The 17,583-nt window shown below is 42.0% G+C and overlaps 1 protein-coding gene across 2 annotated transcripts in view; it reads right to left on the bottom strand.

Annotated features, from left to right (window-relative positions):
* LOC133345580 (rab11 family-interacting protein 1-like) overlaps positions 1-17,583 on the bottom strand; it is a 31,909-nt gene that overhangs the window by 11,941 nt on the left and 2,385 nt on the right. For both annotated transcript variants that reach the window (XM_061556486.1, XM_061556485.1), the window contains exons 2-4: positions 6,686-6,994; positions 5,269-5,456; positions 1,454-1,771 (exon numbers count right to left, since the gene is read on the bottom strand). In XM_061556486.1, the coding sequence (XP_061412470.1) occupies positions 1,454-1,771; positions 5,269-5,456; positions 6,686-6,994 (815 nt within the window). The remainder of the gene's footprint in view (positions 1-1,453; positions 1,772-5,268; positions 5,457-6,685; positions 6,995-17,583) is intronic.

Raw genomic sequence — 17,583 nt, 5'->3', positions numbered from 1 at the left:
TCAATTAATTTTGATAATGTTGAAGTTCTGTGCAAAACTAGTTACTACTGGGCAAGACTAATTCGAGAAGCTATCGAAATTGAGAGATAGAAAAATTATTATGACTGTTCGGATCGCTACGGACTTAGTGCTGCTTGGAAGCGAATCATCAAATTAACCTTAACCAGGGTCCCATAAGCACCCGGCTCTCGCATAAACTGCGTTGTGACGTCATTTTAAGTCTCTCGACGAGCTCTACACGATGCGCTAATCAAAGTTTCTAAGTTTTGTTTCTTCTGCACATTCGTCCTCGCTGCGCTTGGACGACATGACAACAGAATGATCCGCGCCAGGTGAGTCGCGGCGTTTATGTGCGAGGTGGGACGGAGTCGCCAAAAATAAAGTACGATTTTGACTTCCGTTTATTGCGGGACCCTAGGATCCCGCCATAAGGTTCAATAAATAAAATGTTTAAATGCATGCCTATACAGGCCAACCATACTTCAAGAGGGATTACCGTTGGATCGGCTATTTTAGTACACAATGGACAGGAAGAACAAGATCAAAGGGCTCGTATAATGCGCACGCACAATGTACGTCGATTCATGAATCCTTCCCCACTTTGCGCAAGAAGAGGAGCGCGCAAGTGTTGTCATCACATCTACCCCTCTATTTAAGGAACGAAACAGGTGGACTTCTCCACAAATCTGGCTGTCGCCTGATGAAGCTAGTTGTAATTATTGGCGAAACGTCGTACTCAGATTGTAAATCTCGTGGCTTGGCTCTCCAGCACACCGGTGTGCTGTACTAGTAACGAATTGGCACGTTCTGTTTACGTGACAACCCTTACTAGTTGGCTGTGTCGGGTGGTGGCGGGTTTAACGACACATTTATATATTTATGCGATCTAACCCTAAAAACCTCTAAGATGGATTTTCGATTTGTAGACATTGCACGTCAAATGCTTTTGACCCCTGTAACCACTGGAGGCGCTACACTGACTCTTTTAATACTTTAATCAATGTGGCTATGTATTGTGATAATTAATCAAATCGCAACAGCTTAAATATTTTCTCTCCGACTAACTAGCCGGCTAACAAATGTCTTCCTTCTAAGCTCCATGAAATTATTTATCATCTGGAGTACACCTATATTATATGTACATCAATCCACTTCTAAATGAGGGCTTTCCCATGCCATGGGGGTCATGGAAATTATTTGACCATTAATTCACCACGCTGGTCAGTGCATGTTGGTAAAGGCGAGCTCCATAGATGCGGAAGCATAGAAGTATAGCACAACAACCGATTACGCTCTACTGCCCATCATATAGCCTGCCAGCCTATGACAACCGTGGTCACCCGTCCCATTGGGGGATAGTGCTTGGATGGACAAGCACGAGTTTGGGTGCATTCCATGCGAGTTGCTCACAGGTAATACAAAGCACACACAACAACAAAAGTTAAACAATCACCGGGGGCTGAAGACGCAGACCCTGAAGGGGGCGACTTCTCCTGAAAGGGGTTTTTGTGTGCCGGGTCGTCTGCCCCCTTCTTGTTGGCGAAGGGGTTCGCGTCCCCCAGGTCGTCGCTCCCAAACGGGTTACTGCCGCCGCTGCTGGTGCTCTTCTTGCTTTTCCCCGGCAGGCCTTCTCGGTTGCCCTCCTCCTCCTCGATGCCCGTGAGCGACACGTGCCGGCGGTGAGTAGACTGCACTTCGGTGGAGGCCAGGGGAGAAGTGCTTAGCCCGGGGTGCGGTTCGGCGTCAGACTTGGAAGCGCCTGGGGACCCATCTTACGAGCCACACGGATACACGCACGCACTCGTAATGCTAGGCCATCAGAACTTATTCAAGTCTGGTCGTCCGGGTTAGATTACGTGTTAAGCATTTCTTTCTAGATTTGAAGCTTTCGTGACTGCAAGGATTCATACTCTTAGTTCTTTCGGTAAAGTCACGTAGGTAAAAAATGAAATTAAAATTAATAAAAATAAAATAATAAAATCACGACGTTTCGGAGGCAACACAAGTCTCCGTCATCAGGTGGGACCGTCACAGCCAGATTTGCTGCATCAAGTGAGGCAGGGATTCCAAGATGCAAGCTCTTAAATACAAGTTAAGGGGGAGGAGAGGGGGGGGGGAGCTTATCAGAATGTGGTAGCCAATGAATGGAACGTATCGGGAGGGGGGGGGCGGGGCTAAAAGAGAGCACGAGGTGCTCGTAGGTGTCGACGTGGACGTGTTTGTGCGTCCCTGTTGGTGCACATGATTTCTTGCCCTCGCTTTGCCATGCACAAACCAGGAGCATCTTTAGTTCTCCAACACCAAATTAATGATCAGGTTAGTTTTGAGCATGTTTCTTATTCAAAATGTTATCTGTTAATGCAACCCAAATGAGACAATTGATTGTGGGTATGTTCAATTCCTGAAAATGCCCATGGTAGTTTGTAGTGGATATAAGCACTCGACAAGGCCTAATCCAGAAGATCAAGCTTAGGTTGAGTGGATACAAAAACCTATGGGCACCATAGACAGTACAGTGTAATAATCTTATTTTCACATTAACTGTGAGCTAAATTTAAAGTTTCACAATTTACAAATACTCAGGCGCTGTGCAGGATTAGCTTGCAATAAGACAACGTTTATCCAAATGAGCACTTCAGAACAACAATTCAAAAAAGTTTATGGGATATTTTTTTTAATGCTATTGAAATTAGTTTTAACGGGTATATTTTTCTCAGCTATGAATGCATGCGTCAAACAGTGTTTCTCTACTTTGTAGTCTCTCTGTTGAACCAATCAGGATTCAGACCACACTCTTAATTAGGGAAACTTAATCTATCGCAAGGCATATTTTAATAGTAATAATTATATATTAAAAACTCAGATTAAAGTTTGTAATTTAATTCTGGTTTAATCATGATTGTTCTCAGTATCACAATTTATGAAATGGTAAAAGATTTTCCTTGTTATCAATTATCGCTGTTACACACTGTCACGCTGCTACAAGGGAGGTTATTGGATTTCTCTTTTAATGTAGATGTTTTCATGTGGGCTGTAATGAATTAAGCAATTAATGTAAAACACGTCAACTAGGCTAGTTAATGCTCCGTTTGTCTTTTCGTATGAACAATAAATTATTTTATAATGTTCTACCAATGTGGGCAATGTTATAAAAATATGACCTAAATATAGTGATTAATTTTGAAGCCATTTTAAGTTCAATCTGGCCACTATGCTGTAAAACTGAAGCAAATGAAGTGATAATTTTCTCATCAGAATAATTAAAAATTTAAACAATTTGATAACAGATACACATCACAAATTAAACTGAAATTGTTTTATATTTTTTACAAACTTTTTTAACGAGTGGATCGCCACTCTACTTGGGTTGCAGTGAGCACAAATCACCCTCAGCTGAACTTATGAGTAAGGTTCAAAAAGTTAAAATTATAAAACTATATAAAGTCCAGACAAGCCGAACTTTCAGGTACATTTTCAAGGCTGTTCATTGTTCACAATGTACGAGTTTATTCTTAATGCAAAAAAATAAGACAATGAATTGAGGGGTCAAGATTTATTGTGAAGCTGGGACTTGAGACTCATAATAAAACGTTTAGAGCCATAAGCAAGTTCCACATTAACCCACGTAAAAAGTAACTTTGTTTAATAATTGAGCTTAGTTAATCTTAATTTTGGAGTTTTCGTGACTGCAGGAATTATTATTTGGTTCTTTCGGTAAAGTCACGTATAAAGATAAAATAATAAATTAAATAATAGCATACTACGACGGACGTTTCGATTGCAACACAAGCAATCATCATCAGGTATAAAAGAAATAGCAACAAAAATCTAACCAGAAAACTATAGACAGACATATAAGCAGACAGATATCACAAAGATACACAGAGAGAGAACACGTATCGGCACAAAGAGAAAGATCGTCTCTGTGACGAGGCCTTAAATATGGAGAGGGGGCGGGGGCGGAGAGAGGGAGGGGGCAGAGAAAAAATTAGCATGTCAATGAGTGGACGACGACGTGGTACGGTACGCAAGCTTGAAAATTAGGAGAAAGACACACTAAAATTAAATAACCTAGCAAAATATCGAAATGTAATGTAATGCAACACAGAGAGTCGGTCAACACACAATTAACGCATAGCCTGGTTGATTACGTATTTCAAAGATTGCTAAGTTAGAATTTAAGTGTGAAAATTCCAAAGAGAGGACACAGGCAGAGAGAGAAAACAAAAAATCAGAGAGAGAGAAAAAAGGTAAGCTTAAAACTTCCCCGTAGAAGTGGTTCAATCTTAATTTTCAAGCTTGCGTACTGTACCACGTCGTCGTCCACTCATTGACATGCTAATTTTTTCTCTGCCCCCTCCCTCTCTCCGCCCCCACCCCCTCTCCATATTTAAGGCCTCGTCACAGAGACGATCTTTCTCTTTGTGCCGATACGCGTTCTCTCTCTGTGTATCTTTGTGATATCTGTCTGCTTATATGTCTGTCTATAGTTTTCTGGTTAAATTTTTGTTGCTATTTCTTTTATACCTGATGATTGCTTGTGTTGCAATCGAAACGTCCGTCGTAGTATGATATTAATTAATTTATTATTTTATCTTTATACGTGACTTTACCGAAAGAACCAAAGAATGAGCTTAGTTAATCAATTATTCTAAACACCAAAGAAAATTTGAACGTAAAAAAATTCCACAAAGGTGATTGTTATCTCGTGAACACAAAAAGCCTATTTTCTCATCATCCAGTAAGCTGCTTGCAAATGGGGTGGCTTTAAATAACACAAAAAGCCCAAAAAGTGAAGTTCATCCAGGCTCTGAAAGCAACACTAGAACTATTTTTAAAGAATAAACCGTAGTCAGTAGGGAAAGTGGCAGAGGCGCAGTGGTTAGACCACTGTGGCTAAAAACCCGGTGACCTGAGTTCGATTCCACACCATGGCTAACATCAGTGGTGCACACGATACCTGAATTGGTCCAGGGTGTACCTTACTCTTGACCAATCAGCATGTACCATTGCGGAAAAGCATGGTCAAATAATCCTAACAACAGGCACTGGGACACTTTCATCCAGCAGTGGATTGAAAAGGGGCTGTATTAGAGACAGACTGTTACCCGCTATCTATTGCGACATCACAACAGGGGTATGCATTCGTAAAATAAAACACATGCAGCTGCTGCACATGGCGATCCAGAAGGAAAAGAGCAACACTCACTCCTTAAAAACGTGGCAAGAAAACCAAACAGGAAAGAAAAACAAGAAACCCGTGCTTACCGGGGCTGTCGGCCAGATTAGGGTTGCTGCCTCCGACAGAATCTGAGTCAGAGTTGACGGACGCAGTGCCACTGCTCTCCCGACGGCCGTGGTGGCGAAACGGAGAGAGGGAGGCCAGGCTGCCGAGCCCCTTGCTCGTGGGGAGAGTAAGCATCGACTGGGACACAGAGCCCTTCTGCATGCTTGACCTGTCGTGCACGTACACACACACGTGCGCACCCGGGTAATGGTCATCAAAACTCGTGCTGTTCCACACCACTGCGCCGTCAAACGCATTCCTATTACTAACAACCTGCACGTCCACTCGTCTCACTTAAAAGCGGGGGTGGTGGCTGGGATCAATGCCTATGACAGGGATAGTGGATCTTAATGAGAACGTAGCAATTAAGTCTGTGAAACACACATCTGCAGGGCAGTGAGGTGTCTGTAGGAATGACGTTGTTTCAAGTGTTTTTTTGGATGAGTATTGCGCAGGCTTTGAGTGTTCTTTGCTTGTATTCATGGGTTATTCTCGAGGCACTGATGTTTTTCTAACCACAAAAAATACTCGAGAGGGGCATTAGGAAAACATCTCAATGCAGAAAACGTATTAAAATGAGTCTTAAGGCTCAATTATGATTTCCAAGGTATACAAGATTGGTACCAAAAATCTACTCTCCCATCAAAATAATGGCAATGAACCCCTATGTAACTTGTATTTCCCCCACAGGATTTTAGAGGAGGTACATGATGAATTACGAGCTTCAACAGCACCTTTGGTGCAGTCACGTGTACATGGCAGCTCATCCTTTTACTATTTTTTATTTTCTGGTTAAAAGTGAAATGATGGACTAACATCGTTCAAGTACAGCAATAGCCGTAAGATGATGATGATAAAGAATACAAAGATATTTTATTTAATTAATAGAAGTATGATGATTTTTTTTTAATTAATTGAAATGTGGCCACACGTCAAGAGGTGCAAGTTTTTGCACAATCTCGAGGTCAGGTCAAACCCCTGCATCGAGAAAGAGGAGTTTTTCTTGTTTTCATTGCACTGGCCACCACACTTATTTAAGTTTGAGTTATAAGTGGAATGACAAACACGAACCTATTAGTAAACCAACAGCAGCAGGGTGTGCTAGGGGTGGAGCGGTGGGGTACACTGGTTCTCACAACGTGCTATGAATCCGATAACCGGAGCTTAACTCTCGGTGAAAGCGAACATCGGTGGCGATTGACTGATATCGGAACCAGTCAAGAGTGACCCCTGCTTCAACGTGCACTAAACAAGTATGCGCAAACAAACCCTCACCAGGGAGTGAGGAGGCTTTCAACTAGTAGAGGATTAATTACGTTTCGTAAATCATTAAGATGTTCCCATTTACAAGGCAAGTGCCTTCTGAAAAACATAGAGGGAGGAGGCAGGAAGACCCACTTGGAAAACAGGCTCAGGGTTTTGGTCTTCTTTTTCTTCTGCTCAACGTCAGGTGCATGCCCCTCCTCGTCGCTGTCCATCGCGGCCGAAGATGACACGACGGCCGAGGAGGACTCGCCGCCCTTGGAGCCTTCCTTCTTCTTGCCGGACACCTTGTCGCGCAGCTTGCCGAACGGCGTGCGCTTCTTGTCCTTGAGCGACAGGTCGAACATGCTGGCCGTCAGGTTGTTGCGCATGTACTGGATGTTGACCTCGAGCTCGCCGCGCTCCTTCTCCTTCTTGCCGGGCTTCGACTCCAACTTGTACCACCTTGAAGGCACGGGCGAATGCACAAAAAACAAAAACAGAGATCACGATTTCCCCGTGTTGACTTTTTTTTTTTTACGGACTGTTGTGGCATGTGCTGTCACAAGCACCGGCGAAAGGCTTGCATGGCGAACGAGGGCGCGGTGTGGCCAGAATCCGCCCAGCTGTCTTTGTCTTCCCAGCGCTGATGTTTACAAACAGCAGCAGGTACTACTGTAAGGATGAGTGGACATAGGGAGCGCCCCCTTCCAAAAACTGTTCAAACATTGTCCACTAATGTTGGCCGTGGCTGGGAATGGAACTCGGATCAGGGGATTTGTTGCTGTATGGGTGCATGCACAAAAATCCAAAACAATTCAAATATGCGCGTATGTTCAATACGTTTGTAATGATGTCTTGATTCATTTCTTAACAACTAGATTAATATCGCATATAAATGTGACTGCTATAGACACACACAATCAAGAGAAATGTGGATTATGACATATTAAAAATGCATCCATTAGGATCGATTATTATGATGGCAATTAATGTATCATATCGCATATGTGTACCACTTATTCTGGATATATTCTAATGATATACAAATTATATGCATATTATGTTCAGTAAATGGCACGAACAAAAATCTATGAAGACAAAAACATTCTGAAACGATACAACAAAATGGCAAAAACAAGACAAAGAGGAATCAATACTTCAACTGAACCATGATTGTGAATTGTGACAATGTGTTGTGTATTGCACAGCACACACTAATTCAGCTGACAATCAAACAAAACAAGCAGCATTGGGACCATGACACCATTACCCAATAGATATTGTTGTCATAAAAAAAACTTCTTAAAGTGAAAAATAATTCTGTTTTACTCTAAATTAAATATGCAACATTAAGTGCATTGGTGACTTTACTTCGGTGCCAGTCCTGTCAGCGAGCACCTATCAGAAACAGCATTACATACAATGGAGTGGGTGGTAGAACCAACAAACACCACCTGTGGTGCCTGTCTTCCCAGTGCTGATGTTGATACATTGCACGAAGTACACATTTTAGGCTAAATTGACTTGGTTGAGGGACAGGCCAAATTTATATTCCAATAGCTATGGGTGGCCAGGAATAAAAGCAATGTTTTTGGAATTGTAATAGAGTGTGCTAACCACTACACCACTGCTGCCCTAAAATATAAAGACAAAGATCTCCCCTCTAGCCTTAACAAACTGTTAGTGAACACCTATGAAGGCCGGCACAGCACACGATGGGGTGGGTGGCTAGCACCACGCCTGGCCGATTTTGTCTCCCCAGTGGTGATGTTTACACATCACACAAGGTACTCATTTGAGGCTGAGTTGACCAAGAGAAGGCCTACGACCAATTCAAATAATCGTCACTTGTGTTGGCCGTGAGTGGGAATTGAACTTGGGTCGCCAGGTTCGTAGCACAGCACGCGAAATGCTACACTTCCGCTCCCCACTGCTGCAACCCCATTCACACACATACGTACATATTCTCACACCTGTTCGACCAAATATTTTTTTTTTTTAAAACAGGCCAGATTAAGTAAAATGTCACATAGCACGCGCATAACGAGTGCTCATGTGTATGAGTAACACAATGTATTGCGGCATAACGTATTGTCAATGATTGCTTATTATAGCACAGGCTGACGGCCTTTGTCCTTAAATGTGACACTGTCGACATAACAAAATTAGAGGCGCAAAGATTCCTCTCCCCCCTTCCCCGCCACTTACATTGTCTGTTAAAGTATAATAAATCCAATGAGCAATGCCGGAATGAAGAGGCAAGGCGTATCTAACGTTAAGCAACGCATTCGTGAACTATAAATAGGACACCGAGGTCCGCAAACGATGCTGAAATATGGACATAAACTGGACACACAAAACATTCAATCAACACAGGCAACACCGCTCATCTAATTATGAACAGCAATCGTAAAGAGAACACTTGTGCTAAGTAAGCAGCAAGGCTAACATTTACATTCGATTCGGTGCCATTTGGTCCGATTATCAACGCCGATGAATGTTCTATCCATTGTTGGCTCGGCTGCTTGAATTTCGGAGAAATGAGCATCAAATGCTCTCGTCAAACACGATGGGGTGCGCTACATTTCAGCCAAGTTTTCAATCCTCATTATGGGATTTTTTTTGTTGCGCTGTCGGGCGGGTTAATTGCACCTCGGTGCCTGCTTCGCTCTTCATGCCAGTCCAGTGCCCAAATGTACAGTTATGCAGTAGTAGCATGAGCACCCACTCATTAATATTCCCAGCTTGTGGTATTTCTCGTGTAATGAAACCGCTGTGCAAACGTTCCAATTCTTTCCCATTTATTCATTATCCATAGGCAAAGTATTGTTTCCACGCAGTCCTACAAATAAACTACACGTCAAGCGAGCTCCGCTTCTGCTCCCACCTCCCGATCTCAATGTGGGGGGGGGGGGGGCTTTCTTTCACTCGCATGGAGGATTCCTTGATTTCTAAACATTTAATTAGAAACGGTAAAGAGACCACTGAAATTGCAGTCTCTTTTTCAAGGGAGAAAGAACACAAATAACGAGGAACATTCCTCCATTCCTTTCATTACAGCACATTCTGAGACTCTGAAACATAACTTACACTCTCGTGTTTTTGGACAACCTAACACATTCCTGCGGAGGGAGCTGGTAGGAACGTTGGGTTGCTCCGTCAATGGCCAGGGTCAACGGCGGCGTGGTGTATTCCGCAAATATGCCTGACTGAGGGCGGGCACAAGCCGGCGTGAGTAGGTTACACGTTGAGTTTTATAAGGGCACCACGGGGTGACCAGCCCCTCCCCACCCAGCCCCACCCAGCCCCTCCCCACCCTCCCCACCCAGCCCCCCACCCAGCCCCTCCCTCCCACCCAGCCCCTCCCTCCCCACCCAGCCCCACCCTCCCTCCCCACCCAGCCCCACCCTCCCTCCCCACCCAGCCCCCCCCCACCCTCCCATCCCAACCCAGCCCCACCCTCCCCACCCAGCCCCTCCTTGCACGACGGACACAATAATCCCCTGTGGGCTGGTGTAACCAGGAGGCTCCTACCAGTAAAATGTATGTGCATTCAAGTTTGCATTGCTCTCCCTGAGCATAACTAATCGACAATCTAACTCCATCTATTCTGAAATGACCTATTACGAGCAACTGCACCATTTCAGTGTAGGAAATAAAATACATAACCCCATAAGTACAAACTGCATAGAAAGATAAGCTCCAGCAACTGCATTAGCAATGACCTGAATAATAATTTGTTACTTCTAAACGGAGTGGAAAAGTATGACTAAGTAACGTGTACCAATTCCTCCGCCTCAACCACCACCGTCTGCAGCGAAGCAAGGAAACAGCTTGACGGGTAAGCCTCTTTGGAAAATGGTGTCATTGCTGTTTCTGCAGCACAGAATTTCCAGGGCGAATGCGGAGAAAAATAAATCTCAAAAACATTCCACTGCCAGCACAAGCTGCGGGACCAAGTGCACGCCACACAAGGCAACCGAGTCCCATGCTGTACAGTCTTAACTTTCACCCATTTCAGAGAACTAGATTTCCGTGAAAACAAAACTATGTATATTCTTAGGTTTTTTCGGTAAAGTCACGTAGGTAAAAAACTTAAAATTAATAAAACAGAAAAATAAAAATCAACCTTGATCTACCCACTGTGAGATGAAGCCCCCCCCCCATGATATCACCACCCCTTACGACCCGTCTTCGTAATCGGATAATACAACACCACTATTTTAATAACGATATAATTACAATAAAAAATTTGTATTATGAATGTTTAACACGTAGGCTTTCGCGACCAATATTATTCATAATCAACGTTTTTGGGTTTAGATCGCGTTATTTATAAATATGTCGTAACCCTCCACCACCCGACACGGCCAATCAGTAAAAAAGTGTCACGTTGACAAAAGACAATTAGTTCACTGCTTTAGCCCACCGGTGTGTTGAAGCGTGAAACCACAACAATTTACAATTTGAGTACGACGTTTCGCTGGTAATTGCATCCAGCATCATCGGACAATTCGCCAGAATGGTGAGGCTCTGCTGTGTCTATATAATAACGGGAGACACAGCAGAGCCTCACCATTCTGGCGAATTGTCCGATGATGCTGGATGCAATTACCAGCGAAACGTCGTACTCAAATTGTAAATTGTTGTGGTTTCACGCTTCAACACACCGGTGGGCTAAAGCAGTGAACTAATTGTCTTTTGTCAACGTGACACTTTTTTACTGATTGGCCGTGTCGGGTGGTGGAGGGTTACAACACATTTATAAATAACGCGATCTAAACCCAAAAACGTTGATTATGTATTATGAATGTCAATATATGTTTTTATTGTAATTTAATGTTATTCATAGCCGATGACCAAATCACACAGATTGCACCTGATCATCTGATCTCGGAAGTAAAGCAGGCACGAGTTTGAATCGTGCTTGGATGTGCATAGCATGTATTTATAGACTGCAGCAGGACTAGGTTTTGAGCAGCGTGGTAAAATATATTGTCGTGCCATACTGTGCTCACACATCTATGTCCCTTTTGCTTTCAACAACCTGCAATTACCAGCGTGGCAAAGTATGTTCAAATCGCCTCCACAACCTACACAGCAACAGTCGAGAGTCAATATGGCTGCACGTATACAAATGAAAATTAAGCGTATTAGTGAATTGTATCATGCTGTATTTTAGCACTGCAATTACCAACCAGGTGATACAGCAATAGAGTTCACTAATTGCTATCGGAAGGTCTCAAGTTCCTGGTCAGAGGTTGAGTGAGTCTATCATCCCTCTTAAACGCCACTTTGTGCAGAGTCAACCGCACTTGTCCAATAGAAAGGATTTCCCACTGCCATAGGAATGTGGAATTGGCATCACTGGCTGAGGGCTGTAAACAGGAGAGGAGTTCTAGCAGGGAACCACTTTGACCGTTATAATAACAACATCATTCCCCAATGTGTTTTCCGGTTGTACCGCGTGTTGTTCGTCATGTTGTCCGACGTTTCGCTCGACGTGCTGGGAGCTTCGTCAGGAACAACACGGGGCACAAGCCGAAAACACATCGGAGAGCTATGCAGCACAACCGTGAAAGCCTACGCAGTAATGATATCATTAGTATCGCCGCTTCAATTACCAATACTCAGTTTGGTATCTTAACTGTCAAATAATTAGGATATTATTACTTTTACAGTCTTAATTTGAAGCTTTCGTGACTGCAGGAATCCATACTCTTTGGTTCTTTTGGTAAAGTCACGTAGGTAGAAAACATAATAGATCGCGACGTTTCGATCGCAACATGAAGACGGTCGCTTGTTGTTGCGATTGAAACGTCGCGCTCTATTATTTTTTCTACCTACGTAGTGATTGTATGTTTTTTTTTGTAATTGTAAAAATATCAGGTTCCAGTATTTTGTTCTCATAATAAAAGATCATGGGCGGTAATGAATCGTCACAGCTGGAAACATCGAGAGACGCGGGACTGTAAATGAGTTTTAGCGTCTCTTTAGAGCATACGGCTGGACGGCAGTACCCACACGAACTCATCAGGCGAGTGTTTGCATAAACGTGGAATCCTCCTTGGAAACCTAAACATTCCACAAGAACGTCAATACACACACGACAATGTCATCCAGCTTGAGTTTTGCGTCTGTGTTCGCGTTTATTATTTGTGCAACTGCAGTTGATGTGCTGCGTTGAAAGCTGCAGGCTATGCAGTAAACATGCACTGATCTAGCCTCCTCGCAAATTCGACGATTTGCCATAACTCGTGATCACAAATCGATTCCAAGTAGATACTTCTTAGTCTCATTTTTACAGACCCATTCGTATAGTTTTTAAGTTTGTTCGTCTCATTTGTATTCTGTTCACTATAGGAGTGCAAACATAACATTAGCATGTCATTGTATGTATAATTTGCGTGGAGCGTCGATGATTTCATGAAAATTTCACGAGCACGTGAAATTATTTTGATTGAAGAACTCATGTTAATGTGCATATTCTTACACATTTTTAGGACAGAATCACATGCACGTTTTCTGCTGGGGGTCTATAATCTTCAATGTGCTAGAAAATCTTAACCGGCAGGATTGCGTAAATTATATGGTGATACTGCGTTGGAATTGGTGTACAAGTACAATTAAAAAACAAATTGAGGTCATCAATAACGCTATCATAAAAAGTGCATAATTGGTGACGTTTTGGACAACGGGCCTTCTTTACAGCGCATAGAGAGGCCACGGAGATATTGACTGCTGGAAAGTTTTCGAATGAAGAAAAAGAATACACCTTTTGTTGGGTCTCAATCTTCACATCAAAGGAAAACCAAACGAATTAAAAGCGAGGAGACAGAAACCTTGTTTACTTCGTACAAAGTATTTCCAGATAAATATTCTATGCTGGCTTTATTGTTTAATTCGATAGTTCAGACGTGCAAAGAAAGACCTTTTTAGCGTAGCTGCTCGTTTTGCGTAGCTGCTACAACATCCAGGGCAGGTTGTGTGGTGTGTTTTAAAAATTCGTACGTGCTTAAATTGTAAACAGCTGAAAGGTTGTGCGGTCATTATGCGTATTCCAGTATTAATTATAACAACTGTTTAGGGGCCCTTTGCAAATCCACTGCTGGATGAAGGGTTCCCCATGCTACTTCGGTCACAATGTTTGACTTGTGACGTTTAGTTTTACACACATCACTCATATAATCAATGGTTCAATTCTTATTGACACTGCCCAAATTCCAAATATCAATCAATTGCTAATAATAATGTAGAGCCCTTTTGCAGTCCACTGCTGGATGAAGGCCTCCCCATGCTATATCAACTCAGGGGTTTGTGTGACCATACTTTACCGCGCTAGACAGTACGGATTGGCGAAGGGGCCAGGGGATGCCAGACAAGAACCGTTCACTCCAGTGTTAGCCATGGGAAGATGATTTACGCATGTGTGCCAGTATCCTTCGTTTATTTAAAACAATTATAGAACACAACACTATTGTGTTTGCATAGGTTTGGCTAACCTTATGCAAACCCTAAAATTACACATGTCAAAAAAGAGTGAACACTGCATGCTGGTTATCACTAATCTTTACACAGATATGTTTAACATGAAAACATGCCATTGGAGCAGTTGTAAATGCCTGTCATGTGCAGAATGTGACTAATCATAGGCTTCCATGAATGAGAACGATGTTAAGCAGGTTTTACCGCATGTGTGAGTGGATTTTTTGGTAAACACATTAAGCAGGCTGGCAGCCAGTTGCAAAAAAAAAACCTTACTAAGTAGGCTGGTGGGAGTGAGTGCTTAAGCAAGAACACAGCATACTGGTCAGTGTCTGTGCAAGTGCCTCGCAAAGACCATTTTTCGAACGAGGCAAGACATAGCCCTATCACGGCGTTCCATGCGGTCTAAAGCTCAGGCAAGCGAGCAGAGCCTCCTCCGCATTCCACAAATGCCAGGGGTGGACTTATTGGAAGGTCGATGTGTGTGCTCAGCAAGTGACCTTAATGAAGTTCTTTGTTTGAGAACAGTTTTCATGGGTTAGGTGACCCCTGTCAAATTTTCCCATGATCCGGCCCTCAGCTTCTTTTACACCAATTTTATGCCTCATTACCAACGGTAATTTTCACATAATTCTATGGCTATACGTTTGATTTTTTAATAAAATCCGCAGGTGCCCAATTGCCGAGAAGTCCATTTTTGCATTCATAAGCCACCAGAATATAGAAGAAAAAAGTAATCTATCATGTGTAAACCAACAACTTTTCAGATTTCATTATATTTTTAGTGAAGGTTATTAAATTGGCTGGCTTACTTTTTTTCTCTCCTACTATTTCACATTATTAATAAAAAAAAGGTTTAATCACACAAGGCAATTAATTACAATGCTAACAAAAGATCATAACTTGGCATGGTGGCATCAACTGATGTTCAAGCGACAAGTAGATGCCAAATAAATATGTGGGATGTCATTAACAGGTCATGGTGGCAGAAAGGAGATGGGAGGATTACATCTGTTGAAGGGAATGATTTGCACCACATTGATTGCAGTGTTTTGAACAGGCCATGACGTGATATGACGACAACACTATAGACGAATAACTTGAAAGACTGGTTTGGTAAATTGTTTGCAGCCTAAATAACATTTCTCGATGACATTTAGACTAACCTATTTCACCCCGTTCATCATTTGAAATGAGATGTTAACTTAAGAATTAATTTTCTGCATGAGCGACCTGACATTCAATTATAATTGGAATCTATTCCCATAAATGTGTTAATTAATTTGTGATAATAGTCTCCATTGGCATACAAAAAATGTGGGAATGAGAATTTTTTTTGAATTCTCACAATACAATTGAACATTGAAATCTACAAAAGAAATAACAAAGGCATGTGATGTCATCACTGTGAGCTGTGGTGGATATATAAGATATTTCACGTATTAGCTGCATTGAAAGAATCCTGAAAATACATTGAGTTAAAAAACCAACATGTAAGGACCACTGTTAAGGACAGATATTATATGTTTACAATTTAGAATTGCACCCAAGCAGATAATACATGATGCTGTAATTGAAAGGAATAAGTACAACTTTAAAGTAAGGTATTTACAACAAGTGTTTAATGCTTTCCAGTTTAATATCTTACAACTTGAACTAGAAAAAGACTCATCCATTACATAGTGTAAGTCATCTAAAATATGTCACTTTGAAGTGCTTTAGCACATGCTGTAACTGCCATATAAGTGTACATTGCCTCTTATGAAAGCACAATCGTTCGAATGCCTTGGTGTATGAATTACAAAGTTAAAATGCCTCATCGGTTAACGTTGCCAAGTCATAAGGCAAAGGCAATGAATTGCCGGCAACACTATACACAAACATGCACAGAACTAAAACCGGCACAGTGCAGGTTTAGTTTTTTTACGCTGGACATTGCTTTCAATGATCTACACTCTACATTGCCTGAGATTTTATCAAAATATGTAACCTACAGACAAGAAAGCAGATGTGTTGGTCTTCTGACCATTAGAGAACTGGCAGTCGTTTGATGAAATATTAGCAATTTCAATAGCCGAATTTTCAATAAAATAGCTTCTAAAATAAGGCAATTATCCTTATAATTACAGTTAGCCCTTGGTATTACGATAGTGCCTTACGTCAGCATTAGCTTTGAATTTTTACGGAAAGAGTTAGCAGATGTTTACATTAATTAGACCTGGGCTTTACAAAGAAACTCCTAACATTTAAAATACATCAGATATGCAGGCTAAAGCTTTCGCCTTCGATGTGTGTTTAAAACACTACCTAATTACACATGCAATTTAAACACGTGCCCAATGCCACTGCCAATGCCACTGCTAATGTTGTATCCACGGAAAGGGAAATTAGGCAAAGGATGGAATTTCTTTGCTTTAATACAACTCGTGTAAATATGGATACATTCACGCATTCAGACACTAACAGCTGTCCTTTCTGCCTCTTATTTCAACATGTTTCTTCTCGAATGAAAGCATACATTCCGCAACTGTAAATTTACAAATAGCAATCGTTAAAGAAAATATTACAAACTCCTGACAAAAACTGTCCTGACACCTGCCACCTTCCCATTAGATCATGTCACAAATATTAATAACTCACATCAATGTACATGCCCGATGTCATCAGTGTCAATATTTCTCAGCCATTAACATCCAACGTTTGGTCAAAGGACTCCTCCATTCCCCTGCATTCCACTCTTCACGTTCACTCGCCACCTCCATCGAGCGCGTTTCTTCTTCCTCCCTCCACTGCCTGCTTTTCCATTGTTCATTTTGCCGATTTGTCATCTGAAGTTCAAACCATTTGCACCTCCGATGACCACGGTTGGCTACGTACAGTGCGAAAGAGGTTCAAAATACATACTCGATGTCCACACCAACTACATTTAAATTGTTTTCACTTTATAGATTACACCTGTTACCCTAGTTTTAATTGTAACATTTATTTATAATTTTGCCCCACGTCATGATATTCAAAAGTGACGAACAAATTCTTTAAGGAACAGAGTTAAAGTTAGTCATTTCAAGAGCATCATTTAGCTATAGACTCAATCATATAATGTGCAAATGTACTCCAGAACTTGTCACAAATATTAATAGATTAGCTTGTTATGTTAGGGTTCAGACCGTGAAGATTTTTTGCTGACAAAAGCTACATTTGACTGCCTTAGTGGCAACAATCTGGGATTAGACGAGTGTCAAGGCTGATTTGTCTACAGGCAGCAGTTACCATGATTTACTTTGTGCCAACATTCTTATAATAGTTAACACGCACGATAGGGGGGGGGGGGGGGATTTGTGTGTGGGTATGATTTGCCAACGGGACAGCAGCTGCACAAGATGCCTTCGTGCCAGCCAGTGACAAATCCTACTGGGATGTGCTTCTGCCAAAAAAATAATGAATATGCCCTTGTTTAATCACGCCAATGAGAATCATCACCCATCTTTTGCAAGGACATCTTTCACAATTGTGCTTGTATCGTGGCAGTTAATAATTCTTACGTTAAAATTTGTATGGCCAATTTC

Source organism: Lethenteron reissneri, chromosome 22 (assembly GCF_015708825.2).
Source record: "Lethenteron reissneri isolate LAM-NWPU_2019-01 chromosome 22, ASM1570882v1, whole genome shotgun sequence".
Taxonomy (NCBI): Eukaryota; Metazoa; Chordata; class Hyperoartia; order Petromyzontiformes; family Petromyzontidae; genus Lethenteron; species Lethenteron reissneri.
Note: the sequence above shows the minus strand (reverse complement) of the source record. Positions and strands in the feature narration are given on the sequence as shown.